General features: G+C 45.4%; 1 protein-coding gene across 7 annotated transcripts in view; it reads right to left on the bottom strand.

The window, feature by feature from the left end:
* The window catches only part of FN1 (fibronectin 1), a 53086-nt gene that overhangs the window by 17277 nt on the left and 17765 nt on the right, over positions 1-18044 (bottom strand). For 5 of the 7 annotated variants that reach the window (XM_059868205.1, XM_059868204.1, XM_059868207.1 and 2 more), the window contains exons 14-28: positions 17184-17361; positions 16882-17058; positions 15173-15301; positions 14966-15055; positions 14236-14430; positions 12649-12921; positions 9454-9720; positions 7784-7878; positions 7334-7502; positions 6990-7076; positions 6049-6240; positions 3465-3737; positions 2233-2415; positions 860-949; positions 455-724 (exon numbers count right to left, since the gene is read on the bottom strand). In XM_059868205.1, coding sequence (XP_059724188.1) covers positions 455-724; positions 860-949; positions 2233-2415; positions 3465-3737; positions 6049-6240; positions 6990-7076; positions 7334-7502; positions 7784-7878; positions 9454-9720; positions 12649-12921; positions 14236-14430; positions 14966-15055; positions 15173-15301; positions 16882-17058; positions 17184-17361 — 2668 coding nt within the window. The remainder of the gene's footprint in view (positions 1-454; positions 725-859; positions 950-2232; positions 2416-3464; positions 3738-6048; positions 6241-6989; positions 7077-7333; positions 7503-7783; positions 7879-9453; positions 9721-12648; positions 12922-14235; positions 14431-14965; positions 15056-15172; positions 15302-16881; positions 17059-17183; positions 17362-18044) is intronic. The other 2 variants (XM_059868209.1, XM_059868210.1) reach the window with 1 other exon arrangement.

Below are 18044 nucleotides of genomic sequence, written 5' to 3'. Positions count from 1 at the left end.
ATCTAAAAGTGCCACCATCACAGCAGAAGATGGAGGCCAAGAAGGAGAAAGGCTGAACAAGCCCAGATTCCTCCATCTTGCCCCCTGAACCCCCATTCTAAAAACCCTAAAAATCTATTTTTTCACCCTGCAATAAATTCATTATCATTCTACTTAAACTTTCGTGGCTTGTAATTCTTCATATAAGGTTGGTAATGGTTTTTTCCAAGAGCTAAATCAAAGGCACAGGGGTCTGTGCCAAGGTCTCTGAGCCCCCTGGGCAGGGGCTCAAGTCCTCCAGGGCAGCCAGAGGAATTTCCTGGGTTCCAACAAGGTCCTCCCACCTTTTCCTAAATCAGGCCCTACCTCAGCACGCAGGCATTTCCTCATGAGTGAAGCTGGCAGGGGAGATGTGGTTTAACAGCAACAGCTTTGCTAGAGGACACTCCAAATCCAGCACTCCCTGCAGGCTCACCTGTTGTCTGCTGGCCAATCAAGGGCAGGCTCTCCTCCCTGCCGTTGACAGCGATGATGCTGACCACGTACTCAGTGCCTGGCAGCAGGTTGGTGAGGGTGATGGAGTTCCTGGAGGGGGGCACCCTCTCCTCCTTGGGCCGGCCCCCGCCCTGCTCGGGCTGGTAGCGGATCCTGTAGCCCGTGATGGTGGCACGGGGAGCGATCCAGTGCACCGTGAAGGAGTTCGCCGTTATATCCGAGAAGTCCAGGCCAGTGGGGGAATCCAGGCCTGGGTGTTTCAAGAGACACAAGGGTGAGCTCAGTCAAACTGCTTGGCATCATCACAGGGGGAAAAAAAAAAAGTAATTAAGTCCCACTAATGAATTCTTAAAGGAGGGCATTAGCCACACAAGCAGCCAAGTACCTGTTTTCTGGATTCCGTACAAAGGTGCGCTCTCATGCTGCTCAGAAACGCTGTAGACTTTCACCAGATATTCAGTGCCAGGGAGCAGGTCTGTGGAGTTGAAGAACAGGATTTTGGGCAAATGTTTCTTTGCTAACATCAAGAAGGTAATCAACTGACACAATTTTAACTGTGTTTCTTAGGAGACAATCATGTGTTGCTTGATGGAAGATCTGAGCTTCCAGGACAATCAAAAGTTTAAATCAGTTATTTTTGTTGCATTATGGTTCCTTGCAGTGCTTTAGCCTGAACGAGCATGATATCCTATATCACTGCTTCATCAGTTTGTGGAGATTGACTAGAAGCTATTACCTTTTTACAGGGTCCATTCTAGCTATCTACTAGTTTATCTATGCACCAGGCCAAAGCTTTAGCTGATATAAGCTGAAATAGGGCCAAAGATTTCCAACACAGTTGTTCTAACTCAGACAAGCTCTAGATTTGGTTTTTATTCTGAAAACAGGGCTTGTCTCTCACTTAACCAACCAGATTCTCAGATTAAAACAAAAAAAAAAACCCAAACCCAAAAAAACCCAACTATAAATACAACACAGCTTTTGCCCCAAAAATTAATGTCAGCTTTTGGAAAATGGCAGTCCACATTTTGCTGCCATGTCCTGTAAGGTTCCAAAACAGGATGTGCTTTCTGGTCTGAGCATACAGAGTCAAAGGAGCAATGGCCTTTTGCATATTCTGATCTCCTCCTGAACCTCTGCACTGCAAGTCCTTGACATTACTGGCAAACCAGGCGAACAACACGTATTTACTGTTAATACCTAACCAGGCTGCAAATCAATGCAATTGCCTCACAGCCTGATTCACCACTGTCCTTGGATTCATAGGAAAAAACTTGCCTGTGGTTTGGCTTTAACTTGGGTAAAGCTAGAGGCCAAATCCCATTTGGTGTGAGTTTCTATGAGGCTGCTTGCAACATCACTTTAGATCAGCTGAGAATTTGGCCAGCCACACTTAATGTTTTTTTTTTGCTTCATCTTGTGCCACATGGACCTTCTCACCCTCTACAACTACTTGAAAGGAGGCTGTAGCAAGGTTGGGGGTCAGTCTTTTCTCCCAGGTAACAAGTGAAAAGACAAGACCTCAAGCTGCCCTAGGGGAGATTGAGGCTGGATATCAGGAAAAATTTCTTCACTGAAAGGCTGGTCAGAAATGGAGACATCATCCCTGGAAGTGTTCAGGTGGTGTGTGGGGATTGGCACTTGGTGGTGCTGGGTTGATGACTCAATGACCATGGAGGTCTTTTCTCTTAGTAATCTTATGATTTTATGATGAGGGGCTTCTCATGTGTGTTTGATTTATGCAGGTAACCCACTTACTTGTTAGGATGACCATGTTGTCTGAGGGTGAGACTGTGACCTCTGCAACATCTTCCTCCTTCTTGGCAGGGAAGTAGCGCACCAGGAAACCGCTCAGCACGATGGAGGTCGGGGCAGTCCAGGTCACCCTCATGGTGTCAGGCCCCACGTTTGTGAAGCGCAGGTCAGTGGGAGGAGGCACAGCTACACAGCAAAGAACAAACCCACCTCAGCTCTCAGATTCATATTGCTCAAGAGGTCTGCTCAGGGAAATCAACCACCAGAGAAAGTATCTCATGCACAACTGACTATGGCGTCAGACTCATGCAAACAGACTTCTAATCTACATTTGGTTCTACTACAGCTAAAAGAAAAATGTGTCTGCACTACTGTCAGGCTGCTTTAACCTCTTGGCAATTCCTGATATGTTAAATGTATCCTGCGGGGCTAATTTAAAAACAAGGTAGCAAGTTTCACCGATGTGCTTCTAGCAGCTGGATTTTGTATTACAGATGTGGTGCCAAGAGAGGTTTAAAGTTGCCATACAGCAGCTTACAGATGGAAAAGTAATCTCATCTAGGATCCATACATGCACACACAGGAGAGGAGAGGGTATATCACTAATTTCCTATGACTCTACTTCTACTCATGTTGAAGGATTTACAGCCTCAGGACTTTCAAACCCAACAGGATGTCATGCAAGAACCAGTTTCCAGCTCTCCTTCAGCTCATGCACTATTGAAACCCTTGATGGTGTGGCATGGCTGTCACTGGCATGTACTCAGGGAGTGGTGTCCATCTGCATCCTTTGGGGCATTGTGGAAAGAGTGGGGCCACCATGGAAATGGGCTGCTGGAAGCTCAAACAGCTGTCAAGGCTGGAGGGTGTCTACTGATCTGCTCCACCCTTCAGCACTCCTCTTTTGAGGAATCACAGTTTTAAAGTTTGGCAAGCACACAGCTCATGTTTCAGGCTCTTGATTCCATCTGGATCCTAGAAATCTGAACAGCAGAAGGTGAATGAGCCTGGCAAGTCTGCAGTCATTCATGGTATTAAAATGCCTCCAATTCAAAAATGAGCAGTGCCATATCCATTCCCAGCTGCCATCTGGGGAAAGGAGCCAGCTGGGTCTGTCTGGCTTCCCCGCAGCGAGGGGCTCAATTCCTCTTTGGACAAAGCCCCAGCACCCCAACAGCCAGTGACAGCCGGTGACACCATCCACGTCACAAAACACAGAAGTTTTCAAAATTCACCCGTTTGCTGTGTCAGAGTGGTAGGGGCGCTCTCTCCGCCATTAATGAGTGTGATTACACTGATGTCGTAATCAATGCCCGGCTCCAAGCCTGTCACTGTGTAGTATCCTACTGAGGAGTCCACAAAATCTTCAAAAATAGGGACACTTTCTCCTGCTGCAACTACTGTGATGCGGTACCCAATAATGGTGGAGGCATTTAACGGGGTCCACCTCAGGCCGATGCTCGAGTCAGTTATGTCAACAAAGCTTAGGTCAGTGAGCTGGGGCACCTCTAATGAGTTAAAGAGCAAATGGGAGAGGCAGAGACACACGGAGGCAAAAGAAAGACAAGGGAGAAAAAAGCAGTGTTCATCACTATTAACATTGACAGAACTTGAAGCAATTGCGGTGATATGCACAATTTCTTTTGGGGTTTGGGGAAAAAGGATGGATTTTGGTGGGGTGGGTTTTGTGGTGTTCTCGCTTTTGTTGTTTTCAGTTTGTTTTGTTAGATTTACCCTTCAATGCAGTCTCCAGCTGCTTCCCTGGGCAGACAGAAGCTGAAACCCCAATCCCCTCAGAAGCTGAAACCCCAGTTCTCTTTAGATGTAAAATTTCCAAATTTCCTACACAAGGCACTTAACTTGCACCAAATTTACTTTGAGCAACGGTAAGTCACAAAGAGCCATCATTCTCTGACAAAAGCAGAAGCAGAAAAAACACAGTCCTTTTTTCTTTCTACAGGTAAATTACAAGAGAGCAAAGTTTACTAAAGTGCAAATAAAACAACTCTGTTGATTGACCCTCTAAAACTCTTGTTTTGCACAAATGGTGAATCTAACTTTTATCACTGGGATCATAAAAATATCAACTCACTTGAAGAGGCTAAATCACACCCTCAGCTGCTGAGAACCTTCACAAAGTTCCAGGGTAGATCATCCTGTCTGAACTATTTACACTGCACTTGGAAAAAAGCCTCAAGTCCCTGCAATGGCTTGAGGATCTGGCCCAGAATTCCTTAAGTTCTACTTACCAACTAACTGCTGCAATATATGTGCTAAAAACAGATGATGTGAAACAGTAAGTAACAGAACACTCCCTTGGAAACATGGAAATGGTTAAAAATGACCTTTAGATGGTATTAATTTTCTCAGAGTGACAACCTCCCTGAATTCAGAGGTTATGCCCAGCATATGATGTGCCCAAGAGCCTGACATACGTGGCTAAAATTGTTCAAAATCTCAAGTTTTAGCCCCTGAATAAGAATGCCCTTTAATGAACTTTAAGATGCTGCCTAAATTTCTGTAGGGAAATCAAGCCCAGCTGTGACTGTTTTCCCTACTGATATTATTATTTGCAAAGGTGCTCATTTCCTGCATGTTAGGACCAGCAGAATTGGGCAGGGAATGGGGAACTTTAGATGCATCTTTGATTGACAATGGCCAAACCTTCAGTAGCTCAAGTCAATAAACTGGTATTGACTGAGGGCACAAGATTTGGCTGTGTAACTTTATCAGGGTGACCCTGAAACCAGTGAGAACTAATGGATGCTCTTCCTCACTCAGGATCAGACATCAGTGAGTCAAAGATGCAGGACTCTGTATCCATTCTGTTCATTACAAGTTAGTTTGAAAAGAAATTAAGAGACAGAAATATTGTTTTAATAATAGTGGTTTTGTTCTATTTTGATGTCCTTCTTGGAAAACACTTATTTTACAGAATAGGTGCCAAAAAAAAGCTAGTTTTCTGTAAAATAATTGTTTATCCACATGGAATGCATGTACCATATCACCTTTAAAGAGTGGTAAAAGCCAGACACATACATTCTTAGCTTTCCCCCACCAGAAGATGGTGAAGGGCTAAAGCTATTACTGCATAACTATGCAGCATCACAGTATTAGTTCACCCCAGGGAGCACACAGCACTTCAGTGAAGCACAGAAATTTTAAAGCAGTGTTACAAGAGCAAGCAAACACAGTAGCTGGCATCATCTCAGAGCAGAAACAAAAACAAACAAAGGCCTCACAAAGGAAAACTAAATGCAACCATTTGGGGAAATGCATATTAATTTTGCTACTGTAGCTACAAAGGCAGTTTCTGCAGTCCCCACAGATGTCATGTGAGGTGGCACACACCACACTGTGCCTCAAGTGCTACAGTGATGGACCTTTCCATCTTGGCTTTCCTCTCCACTGTGCTCAAGTGATCTTCTGCCACTACTGCTGCCAGAATTTCTCCTGTGCTCACTTCCCACTCATACCTCTGTTCACCTACTTCCTGTTCCCACCAGCTGTGCTCCAGATGCTGGGGCACTTCAGGGCTAAGTTAAATGCCTGGTACTGCTGCCCAGCTCAGTGCACTCATACAGCAGACCCATGTGCTGACCACCAGCCTGTGAAGCACAACACAAGCTGCCCATGCAGAGAAGTACACGGGTGTAAGAAGTTCTGTCACAGGCTGGAATGTGGCTATTCTGCTTCTTGAGACTAAATGTGAAGTTTAAGCCCTCTACCAGCAGACTAATACAAGTTCTGCACTATAGAGGTCACAGGCTCAGCCACTTGAGCTTGGGCAGCTGAAATTGCTGCTCATCCTTTCGTTACCTGGTGTGATGGTTTCTGAGATGGGCACACTCTCCTGGTCATCCTTGACAGAGTAGACACTGACATTGTACTCCACGCCAGGGCTGAGGTTCTCAAAGGTGCAGGTGGTCTGATCTGCACCCACCACCTCCTCCAGGGTAGAGCCCTGCTGCCCATCCGTGGGAGCAGTGGTCACACGGTACCCAGTGATGCCTGAAATACAGAGGCCACTGTCAGGAATTTCCTGATGGATCCACTTACATCAGTCCTCAGTGCAACAGCTGAAGCAAACACATGACATTTTACAAGTGATTTTGCCACCCTGAGCCCAAAAGGAAAGAGGCTGCTTTGTCAAGCACCCCAAAATGAGCTTCCCAGGAGCTAGCCCTGCCACCCTCATGGCATTTCTGTTCCCTTTGAGACCTCACCAAACTGAGAATCTCAGGAGTTTGGAGAGGAACTTCTCTCAGGACTCTGTCAGGAAAAGATTCAGCTACCAACAGAGGTTTTTGAAAACTATCAATCCACCTTTTATGGGAGGTAATTGTGCAGCTCTCATCAGCTATTGTGGGAGAAGAGTTCATCCTGAACATTGTTAGAACTTTCACTTTCCATTTGTCATTTCCACAAATCTTTGTGGTCCATTCTGCTTTCTTTCCCTCAGACTATGTTTCAACCACTGGAGATACTTGAAGAAACCCTTCAAATCCTTTAAACAGCTGACATATTCTAACACATTCATGCTCCAAAACAGCATTTTACACAGGATGTAAATCATTAAATCCTACAGCAAGTTGTAGTTAGCTATGAATAATACCCTTAAATATATCTAGAAACAGGTACATTTTTCTTTAAATTACTCAACAGCTGATTTCCCACCAAACTGCAAGGCACCACAGAAGTGTGAGTTAGCATTCTGCTCCAAGAGGAGGTCTGAGCACAGAGTGAGTTCACAGGGTTACCTGGAGATGTGCTTCTCTCCCAGGAGACTATCAGGATGCCAGTGTCAGGACTGGACTTCAGGCGCAGGCTGGTCGGAGGAGCCAGTGCTGCAAGTGTTCAGAGAAATGGGTCACTGATGGCACTGAGAATCACGCTGGCTGCCTCAGCATCCCTCTCCCCACAATATCCTCAACCTTTGGAATCAGCCAAAAATACTGCCCTGAAGCTGTGACCCTGCATTGCAGGAGCCAGAGCTCCTGTCGCTGAAAAACCAGCCCACGAAAGGGAGGAAAGACCAGAACTGCCTCCCAGAAGGCAGTGAGGAGTGGACGAAGGAATGATGGAGGAAAAGCAGGTGCCATACGTGTAGTGACTCTCCTGACGATGGGGGTCTCTCTCTCCTGGCCATCCATCAGCACTGTCAGGCTGTAGGTGTACTCCACGCCGGGGGTCAGCCCGGAGATGACGATGCTGCCGGAGTCGGAGATCACCTCCCGGGGAGCCTCCCCGCCCTGGCTCGGGCGCACTCCCAGCTGCAGGGAACAGGGGTTTGCTCCTCAGTCACAAGCTGTCAGCACCCTGCTGAACCCTCATGCTGAACTCCAGCTGTTAGCCCTGTAACTTGTGGTCTAGATGTCCCACTTGACCTGAAACCCCACAACTGCACTGACCTCTGTCACCTAAACCTGCTCCCTTTGCACTTCTCCCCTTTGTGCTGCTCTCTTCACCACAGTCCATAGGAAATGGTTTAATCTGCCCTCCCCACCACAGTGAAGCAAGAGGAAAAGCCAACACAGGTCTTAGCTCCTCCTACCTTGAAACCAATCCTTGGGGCAGGTGTCCAGGTGATGACAATAGAGGTCTCAGTCACTTCTGTGTTAAAAGGAGGAACTGAGCCAGCAGGCTGATCTGTGGAGTGAATTGATCAGAGTTGAAGTCTACCTGCTGTGATGGCTCCAAGGAGTTTGAAAACCTCACCTACAGCAGCACAAACAGCCAGAGGTATGAAATGAGTGCTGAACTAGATCACTAGATCCCAAATCCAGTGATTTGGGAGAGATCTGACAGATGATTTTTGTCTGCTGCTGGGCTTGACAGACACAGTATGCAAGTGGTCTAATCACAGCCAGAGCTTTTATTCCTGAGGCAAAGAAAAATACTCAAGTGGATGCATGATCCTCTATGCATCCAGCTCCAAGAATCTGGGGAATCCTCTTTTATGGCATGATGTCTAACGTGTTCCTCAAAACTCAGCTGGGTTTTTTTTTTTTTTATTCACCCACCATATGCCTTCCAATCAGCAGGATACCACACCCCTGTCTGTCACCCAGCTGTCCCAGCAAGGACCATCTCATCCCTCACCAGAATCTTGTGAAGTCAGCAGAAAGGAGCCAACATCAGTCTGAGGCATCTGTGGTCTCACTGACATCTGTCAGAAGCATCACACAGAAGCCAAGGCCTCTGTGCATGCCAAAATCAGCCTAAATAACAACACTGAGCTTAATCTGAAATGGCCTTGTTAGTAATGTCATTAACGAAGAGGCTTTGTTAATCAAATCTATAGTCTCAAACTGGACTGGTTACATTCAGACAAGCCAGAATATATTAAATCTAAGATACCAAACCACATTCTACTTGAGGAATATTTATAGATAAGACTGTCAGCAAAAAGCACCTTGCCAATGTCAACAATGGTACTCTGATTGAAAGTTTGAGCCCTTATTTTAGTTTCACATTGTTCTAAGAGAAACCACATTCTCTTTTGAAAAGAGGATGTGGTTCTGGGCTTGGGTGGCTTTGAGTTTTGCTAGTTTATGTGATGGCATCATCATTATTTAAATACTGGATCTATTTGCTCTTTTTAGAAGTATGTGGGGGTTGTTACAGAACTCCCTTTCCTTCTAAAATCTGCTTAATATTTCTCCCAAACCAGCACCACAAATACAGATGACTGAAATGCAAAAAAAACCCAAAAAAACAACCCAAAAAACCTATAGAATACAATGTCTGTGTCAGTTTGGGTTACTGCAGCTGAACTGCCTTAGATGGTATGGCTGAGCTTGAGAAATGACTGCTTTCAGCTTTATGTAAGTACCAGACTAATTATTCCTTGCCCATTTTAAAGGGAGTTGTATTCCTTCCTTCATTTGTCATGCCAAAACCAAGCAATGAGGAAGATCAAGTAAAATTAAATTTCTCTGACATCCAGTTAAGCAAAAAGTGAGGTACCAGTAGTAAGTTCTCCCTGTTGTTTTTAATCATCAGGAAATATATTTTACTAAAAGCTTTTTGATGCAAATAGCTCTTTTTTTCCTACCAACGAGTTCAGAAAGAACAACAAGGAGCATTTCCCAAGCTGTTCCGCTGGAATGCTACTTCAAAAGGCTGCCCCTGTAAATCAACCCACAAGAGGCACTTTCAGCACAAGTTCTGAAGAAGGCCAGGGTATAAGAGGAGGATGTGAAGTGTGTGTGTCTCACTCACAAGTGGTGAAGACGCCGGTCTCTCTGTTGCTCTGCAGGTCGCCTTTCACGGCCACCAGGTACACGGTGTACTCAGTGCCAGGCTGCAGGTTCCTCAGGAAGTACTTGGTGGCAGAGGGTCCCACGTTGTAGGTGCGGGGCTGGCCTCCTCTGGTGGGCCCTGCTGTCAGCTTGTAGCCCGTGATGATGGCGCGGGGCCGTGTCCACAGCACCAGCACCGAGTGCTCCGTGGTGTTGAGGAACCGCAGGTTGGTGGGGGCATCAAGCTCTGAGGAGGTAAAGCAGAACACCCATCAGCTTCCCAGCTGAATCTCCACCTCACCCCACTTTCAAACCATGGCCTGTATTTCTGATGGATTGTGGGAGGGCAACAGAAGGGAGGAGAGAAGGTGGGACCGTCAGAGAGCAGGGAAGTTATTTCACTTCTGCATCCACGCCTCAGTGCCATTAATTAATACACCGAGACAGGCAGACCTGAGTGCTCCAGGCTGCACTGATTTGGGTCTCTGCCATGTCTGCATCCCATGGGGAAGGCAGCCTAAAGGTTGACCCCAACACACTCAGGAATTTCAACAGTTTCTCATGAGCACTGAGCATTTTTTAAAAACCAGCTTGGTTTAGACTTGTCAGTGTAAGCACGGAAACCTAATTTTAGCCCTTTTCCATGAAAAAGATTTATTCTTTTAAATCCTTGCCCAGTCCTCTCAAAATCCCTTCCCAAAATAAACCAGCCCTACTTTGTCATTTGAATGTCAAAATAAGTAGTAGTCAGCGACTTTCTGCAGAAAACCAGTTCCTAGATCTACTTAAAAATATTCACACCATGGAACCAACCATCCAACAATTCCAAGCACGCTCATCTCTCCCCTGAGACTCAGGGAACAGCTCTTACCAGGCTTCCTCCCCTTTTTATCAGTGCCCCTGGGAATCTGCTGAAGCTGATAACCCAGATAACTCCATAAACAAGAGGCTGAGGCAGCAAAGCTCCTTCACTGGACCACAGTGACTGGTGGAGATGTCACCACCTTTGGCTGAGGCAAGGTGAGGCTCTGGAGGGGAATTTGCCCCCACAGCAGGCAGGGTAGCACTGGCTGCAGCAAGGATTACACAGTGTTCACATGGCAAGTCTCCCCACCTCTTCTGTATTCTAACCATATATTGAACTTAAGAGCAGTGAGGTTTCATCAATGCTCTTTTTGGCTGGCAAATGTTTTTTTTCTCCTCCTGGAGAAGTAATATTTTGGCAAAAAAATTTAATGCTTTTATCACTCTCCCAGTGATTCAGCAGGAAGATGCTTTTGTCCTTTTTGTTTTCTCCATTTTTGAGGAGGGAGGAAAAAGGAAGTGAGGTCTTCCTTCTTCCACCACTGGAAAAAACTGGGGAGAACTCAAAAAGGAAAAAGATGAGTGTGACCTGGCTTAAGCCCATCTCCAAGCCACAAGCTGAAAGTCAACTTTACCTCTTGCTGGTACTTAGACCTGGGCTAAGTCTCATCTGACAAAGATTCTATCTTCCTAAAATGTGTAGCCTAAAGTCAGTTCCTTTCTGCACAATTTAATTTGCCAGCTCTATCAGGCTTTTATCACTTCCTCTCCCCATAGCAGAGGAAAAAGGGGAAGATTAAAAAGCCACACACACACACTTGGAGTTTATTTGTAGACTGCTTTTTAACGGAAGGCCAAAAAGAGAATCACATTTACACCGTGGGAAGAGACTTTGGCTGCAGGGTTTTCCTTGGGAACCCTGAATGATTTCTGTTTCCCAGGACTTTCGATTACAGGATGCAATTTATGTGAATAGTTTCTGCAATGTGGTTTAGGCCAAGCAGTTAAGCAGATGATCACAGCCTATGGAAAATGATTCCAGACATTTGTGACTGTGCTGTCTGAATTAAATGTCTATACTCCAATGTACACCTCTCTGTGCAGGTTCAGAGGAACCCTACACCTAGCCCAGGCTCCTCAAAACAACCACAAAAAATTACAGATCTGGCTGGGAACTGAGCCCTTCTTGTTCTAAATGCTTCCAAGAGGGTTCAGATTCCTAAGTCGCATCCTTGCTTTTGAAAGCCTTGCTTGAAAGAGGAGGGAGGGTGCTCACACCATCTGTGCTGGGCTCAAATTAGACACCTATGGCAAAGGATGGACATAAGGATCCCATTCTCCCTGCACAGTCAAGGGACAGGCACTATTCATTGCTCATAACTTTATGGATGGAAGTAAGGATAGTCCTCAAACAGCATGGCTATATTCACAGATTATCCCATTTCCTTTCCTTCCCTCTCATATTACTAAGAGCCAGGCTGGGTTCTCAGAAGTTGTTCTTATTTACTGAAAAGTGGTAAAAGAGCAGCAGATGCACACAGCTGAATTTTGTCCCTTTGAATAAAGTAACCCAGATAAAAAACATCACAAATACCCACTCACCCTTCTAATGCCCAATAAACAGGACCTGATCAAACAAACTATATCCCATGTTCTGTCTGATGTTCCTCTTGGGTCAAAAATGGAGATAACCACCCAGATAAAACTCTTACTCTTCCATCTTAAAACCTACATCTTGCCCAGCCACTGCTCCTCTCTCTTCTCTGCACTGCTGCAAAGCAAAAAGCAATGTCTGACAAAGTGCATTTCTCCTCACACTGGTGAGGTGCTGCACTGCCTCTAGATCATTAGCAATCAGGTTCTGAGGGATCCTGCATGAGCCTTCCCTGCATGTGCAGGCACACCTGCTACTGCTGCCAGGGGAGCCAGATAGGTATGGAGCAGTCAGAAGGGAGATGGGGATTTTCAGAGGAATCTCAGCAAGGCTTCTAAGTCATACTGAAATCTGCCCTAAGGTACCAGCAAAAGAAAAAAAAAAATTATAAAAGTCACCGGCTGTGATCTGTGCTGTAAAAGAACTGCAGGGTCCATCAATTCTCAGTCAGTAATAAAAAAGTTGAATTCCAGCCATACAAAATTGTTTTAAAGTGCCATGAGACTTAAACTCCCATTGGAAAGCCCTGCAGGAGGATAAATCTGCTGAAGAGATCATTGTTAGAATGAATGAATTCCCAGCCCTGTCATCCTACTGATGGGATACCTCCTGGGCTAGAACTGTTGCACTTCAAGTGCTCTGTTTATACATTTCTCCAAGCAACAGAGAAATCCACACTTCAAAAGGCTGAAAAAAGCCCAGAGGAAAGGCACTTACTGGTGGTTTGCTCTCCAGTCAAAGGTTTGCTCTCCCTGCCCTGGTTTACAGCAAAGATCTTGAAGAGATAGGTTGTTCCTGGGATCAGGTCAATGACTTCAGCAAAGGAGCTCCTGGTGATGGGCAGCCTCTGGCCGTGCTGGCCAGGGCGGTTGACAGGGATCACCTCCACCCGATAGCCGGACACCTGGCTCTGGGGCGGGCTCCACATGATGGTGATCTTGATGTCAGAAACCTCCACAAACTGCAGATCTCTGGGGGAAGGCACTTCATCTGAAAGCACAAGGGTGCAACAGTTGTCAGAGGGAGTCCTTAGCAGGAGGAGAAGTTACTGGTTTCCACGGAAGGAAAAAAAAAAGTGAATTTTCCTTGAACAATGGCCAGCCCAAGAATATTTACCAAAATAAAAAGTCAGGGTAACCTCACTGTAAACATGCCTACACACATTGCCAGACAATATTCAAGCAGACTATAATTGTAAACATCATTATCTACTTTTTGTCTTCCGAAGATATCTTGCTGTGACAGAAAGAACTCAAAGACCAGATGTAATATGCTACAGAACTTCAAGTATAAGCAGAACCAAAGCCTGAGGGGAAACAAAGTACTCCAGGGGCTGGAAACAGTAACCTCCTTCTAAAATTAAAAGAGAGGGTTTTCAAAACCCACAGCATGATCTGAAGGTCTGTGATTAAGTTGAAATCCACCTTTTATAATTAAACAAGTACAGGGGCTGATCTGGCCTTACTGCAGTCAAATGCAAGATGCAGTTCCCTCAGTGCTGGGCCACAGTACTGCACCCTTGAATTCTTGTGTTTAAATTAAGTTTCTTGAGACTAGGACTGATACTGCCCTAAGGTTAACCAGCACACATTTTTGGAAGATGCAGAAGCCAAACCATAAAGTCATTGAGCTGAGTTCATTCCTGGTAAATTCCCATTTGCAAACACGTGCTTGCAACTTGCAGGACCATGAAATTCCACTGCTTACCACATCAAATCCCAATTCTTTCACTATCCCTTCTTTTGGTTTGGTTATTCAGTCCAACTGGATACTTAAAGAACCCTGAAACCAGAAGTTTTTTAAATACTGAGTGCCTCAAGTTTAGATCCTATGGTGTCTTGACACATCAGTCAATGCTGAGCAATCTCCCAACCCCACTGACTGCAAAGGAAAATAATGGGTAGGATTGGAAGGGAGAAGGAAAAGTCAGGTGAACAGTTTGAACATTGTGTTGTGGTGTCTGAGTACATAACCCTGAATATCTGTCAGCCAAGTGCTGGGTCAAAGTGACACACCAGGCACTTCAGAGGATTTCTTAGCAGAATCCCCCTAAGATAACTTGGGAAACTGATCTCTCTTCTGCAGACAATGCAAGACCTGCCTGCAGTCCAATCCCTAGGAATTGCAACCCTCTCAATGCAGAGTGGTGTTTTAACTGTTTCAATAAGTATGACTTCACTACAGAACTTCAATACCAGTGAAACTTACAACTCAAACCCACAAAACCATAACACAGCTCATTTAAGCACTCCCTTAGGCAGCAACAGCAACCTCAGTGACTGAAATCCAGAAGATGAACATTACCTGTGCGTGGGACCCCAGTGGTTTCCTGCTGGATGAAGACAGGAGTGCTCTCCTGGTTTTCTTCCACAGCATAGATGCTGATGTTGTACTGAACCCCTGGCATCAGGTCACTGAGTGTCACAGAGGTGGCAGTGTCGGGCAGGTTGAGCTCTGTGCTGCTGCCTTCCACAGAGGGAACGTAGACAATCCTGTAGCCTGAAGCAAGAGAAATATGTAATCCTCAGCACAAGCAGTAAGCACAAAGAATGCTAGAAATGAGGGCTGAACTGATCTCCCTCCTGAGCTTTGATAAAAATAGTCCTGAACTTCAGCAGGACCTGTGGCCTGCCTGTGCTCACGTCCCATCTGGAGACCACACACTCACACCACCTTCCAAAGCACAGTCTGACCTGGGTGAGGATCTCTCTGAGGTCTGACACGTGGATTTAGCACTGTTCTCATGCTCACTATGGGATGGACTGGATGACAGATACAAATATAAGGTCTTGGGGCTTGTTTTCATGTAACACAAATCCAGAAGGAATTGTTTTACATCCAGCCTTCTGCATTGCTTGGTTCAGCCACTGAAGCCAAGGAAATGCTCAACTGCCCATGTGCTTTCCAGCTGGTCTCTCTCACCAGGCAGAATTTTGCACTACCTTTGTCCCAGAGTTGTATTTCCTTTTCCTTTTCATCTACATTTTAGATTCTAGCAATAATGCAGAATAAATGCTCTCCAACAGGACCAAACCTGTGATTGGAGCCTGTGGTCTGCTCCAGCTGATGACAATGGATGTGTCATCCACACTTTCCACTGTGTGGTCGGGTGGTGCATCAGGAGCTGTTTAAGACAATAAACACAGGAGGACAGCAAGTGTGAGGGTAAGAGGTAACAAAAAGTTCTTGAGCAAACAGTAACAACAGCTTTCAAAGTGCAGCAACAACCAACCACACGTACCTGTAGTCTGTGAAGTAGACAGGATGAGATTCTGCTCTCCCTCTTCAGAGATCTGGTAGACATTAACAATATACTTGCGACCAGGAAGCAAGTCAGGGATGTTGACAGAAGTGGCTGTGCTTGGAAGATCTGAGAAAGGCAGGAGAGAAAAATTTCTTTTAGCAATTCCATCTTCTTGCTGTCTCTCCAAATTAAATAATTGAGAAGTCTGTTCTAACTTGGGCTGAAGCACAGTCTTCCCTGCAATAAAACAACAGTTTCTCTGCACTGTGTTTGATTCACTTCAGAAGAGTTGTGTGGAAAAGCTGGGACCAACAACCAAGGGCACCAGGGCTTGATGTGGGATATTGCAGGGCAGCTTGAGCAGCAGCCCCCTGGACACTGTAGCCACCTCAGCTGAACACTCATTTCATACCCTGACTGTTGAACTTCCAGTACAGAAATATATGGAAAAACTTTCACATGAGTAGGTTATGTGGAAACACTGACTCATGAGTGAAGAAGAATGACATTATGAGGGCTGGTGAACTTCTTTCCCTTCTCCCAGATGTCCACCTACATGCCAGATGTAGAAAACTCCCCAAGAAGCAGCTCTTTGCTGACCAGACTGAAACCAAGCATCTTAGGGGAAGCTAGGAATTGCTCTCCAATCTGCCCGTAAACCTCTCTCTGTAGACAAACTCAGGAGCTGCATCACAGCTCAGCTCAGCTACCTGGGCAGAAAGAAAGGTGGTGACAGTGCTGGCAGTCCCCACAAGAGCCACTTCTGATCAGTGTCCAAGCCTGTGAATTCAGGGAAGCAACAGTTTCAGGGAAAATTATTAGGTCAGGAGATTGCTGTTCTTTTTGTCAGGTTCTTCTACCACACTCATGTCCCACTAACTATTATAACTTCAAATGCTTGAGGTGAGATATTGCTATTATCACTGCTAAAACAGGAAACTAGGAAAAAGAAGTTAAAATGAAATTACATTTAGTGGCGCCATGGGCTCTACAATAAATATTAGAAAACCAGTTTCAATTCCTGTGTCTGAGTCCAGTGCCTTTAACCAGCTTCCCAGCTCAGCTAAATTGCCATATTATCAAAGATGAGGAAGATCTGATCCAAACAAAATAACTGACAGAGCAGACTGGAACATGAGGTATCCATGAGGTAACAAGCAGCCAAGAGAGGGCATTTGGGAAAGAGTTCTCTCTGTCCATTCTGATGGAAGGACAAAGGTATGCCAAAGGAAATTAGCCAGGAGGTAGGTTCAGAAAAACAGATATGGTTCTTTTCTCATCTGAGCTGCTGTTCATTTCAGGATGCTGTGGAAGCCAGTAACTTTATATGATAGTAAATGAAAAAAAAAACCCAAAAAAACCTAAGCAAAGATTCACAGAGATGAAAAGAATAATTAATCTACTCAGACTTATTACTCATCCACCACTCCTGGCTCAGGCAGTTTTCCTCTGCAGAATCCTGGGACAGTATTCTGAGGGGATTGCTATTTACTTGCCTTGTTGTCTTACAGCTATTAATGGAGAAAAGACAAGGAACTGAATTTTTATCTGAGCTGCTCCTGCCACTCTCATCTCCTAACTGAATCCTACTGAAAGACAGGGAGGTGCTCACTGTGATGCTCACACCAGCTCTACTGAGTGCCACAGAGCAGAGATGCCCTGACTGGGAGCAGAGCTTTGCCCTGGCACACACAGCATTGTCTCACCAAGGTACTGTGGCTCATCACCCTCCTCGCTCAGCTCGTACTCAACACGGAATCCAGAAACGGTGTCAGAAGCAGAAACCCAGGAGACAACAAAGCTGTTGGATGTGATTTCAGTGACAGATTCTGAAGTAGCCACCACGGGAGGAAGAAGAGTTGTCTCTCCTGAAACAGTGTTGCCTACCAGAGAGAGGAAAGAAAGGTTGCATTAAGCATCACTACACTTCTGTGTTATGGGGATGCACAAAGCAAGGACGTGGGTGAAGGAGATTAGGTTTTCCTGGATGTCCCCCTGCCCAGCTCACTTGTCACTGCTGTGGTGCTGGTTGTGGTGAAATCAAAGCGGGTGACTTCTTTGTGGCCATACTGCTGGACACTGATGAGCTGTCCCTCATAAATCACACCAGGCTTCAGGCCTGAGATGGTGTAGGAGTTGCGGTGGCCAGGGATGGTGGCTTCCTTCCACTGCCTTCCTGAGTTTTTCTGCAAGAAAAAAAGACACTCAGAGAGTGAGAGACTCCCTAGGCTGCAAGGAGGGCAATCTAGAGACCTAACCTGCTGTGTGGTCACTACTCACTGTAATATTCAAACACAGGTATGACCTGAGTGGCTTTAGTGCACAGACAGAATCAAGTCAAAGGAGATGAGAAAAGTGTGCCAAGAAGCAGGACCAAGGGCAATGAGTTACTAGGTTTTACAGGGGTAAACTACAAACAACCTAGCTGTGAACTTTACCCTTTAAAAGAGCATTATTTGTTATAAATTCAACCCATTCCTTCACCAAAAGCACAGTAAGGCATGAAATAGTGGTTGGAAAAGATACTTTTGAAGCCTGTTCATAATAACACTCTAAAGCCATCATCTGAAAACAATATACAGAGAGGTTCTTCCCTTCTACCCTGTGTTTGAACTCTATGGGAAGCTTTAAAATAATGCTCCATCCTCTGAGGTTTGTACCCCAGTGCTTTAAAGTCCATTTCATTCAGGCCTTCATCCAAGATACACTGAAATCAGTAAAAAGACTTGAGTGTCTTGAATGGCTTTGGATCAGGGCCTTTATTGTTCTCTTAATAACAGGCAGCATTGAAGTACTAATGCTCTTAATCATTAAGTGGTCTTTTGTGAAGCTCTTCTCAGGGGAGCTGGAAGACAGCTCATCTGTGTTG

The sequence above is a fragment of the Haemorhous mexicanus genome, chromosome 26 (genome assembly GCF_027477595.1).
Source record: "Haemorhous mexicanus isolate bHaeMex1 chromosome 26, bHaeMex1.pri, whole genome shotgun sequence".
Classification (NCBI taxonomy): Eukaryota; Metazoa; Chordata; class Aves; order Passeriformes; family Fringillidae; genus Haemorhous; species Haemorhous mexicanus.
This window is presented reverse-complemented; position numbering and strand designations above follow the sequence as displayed.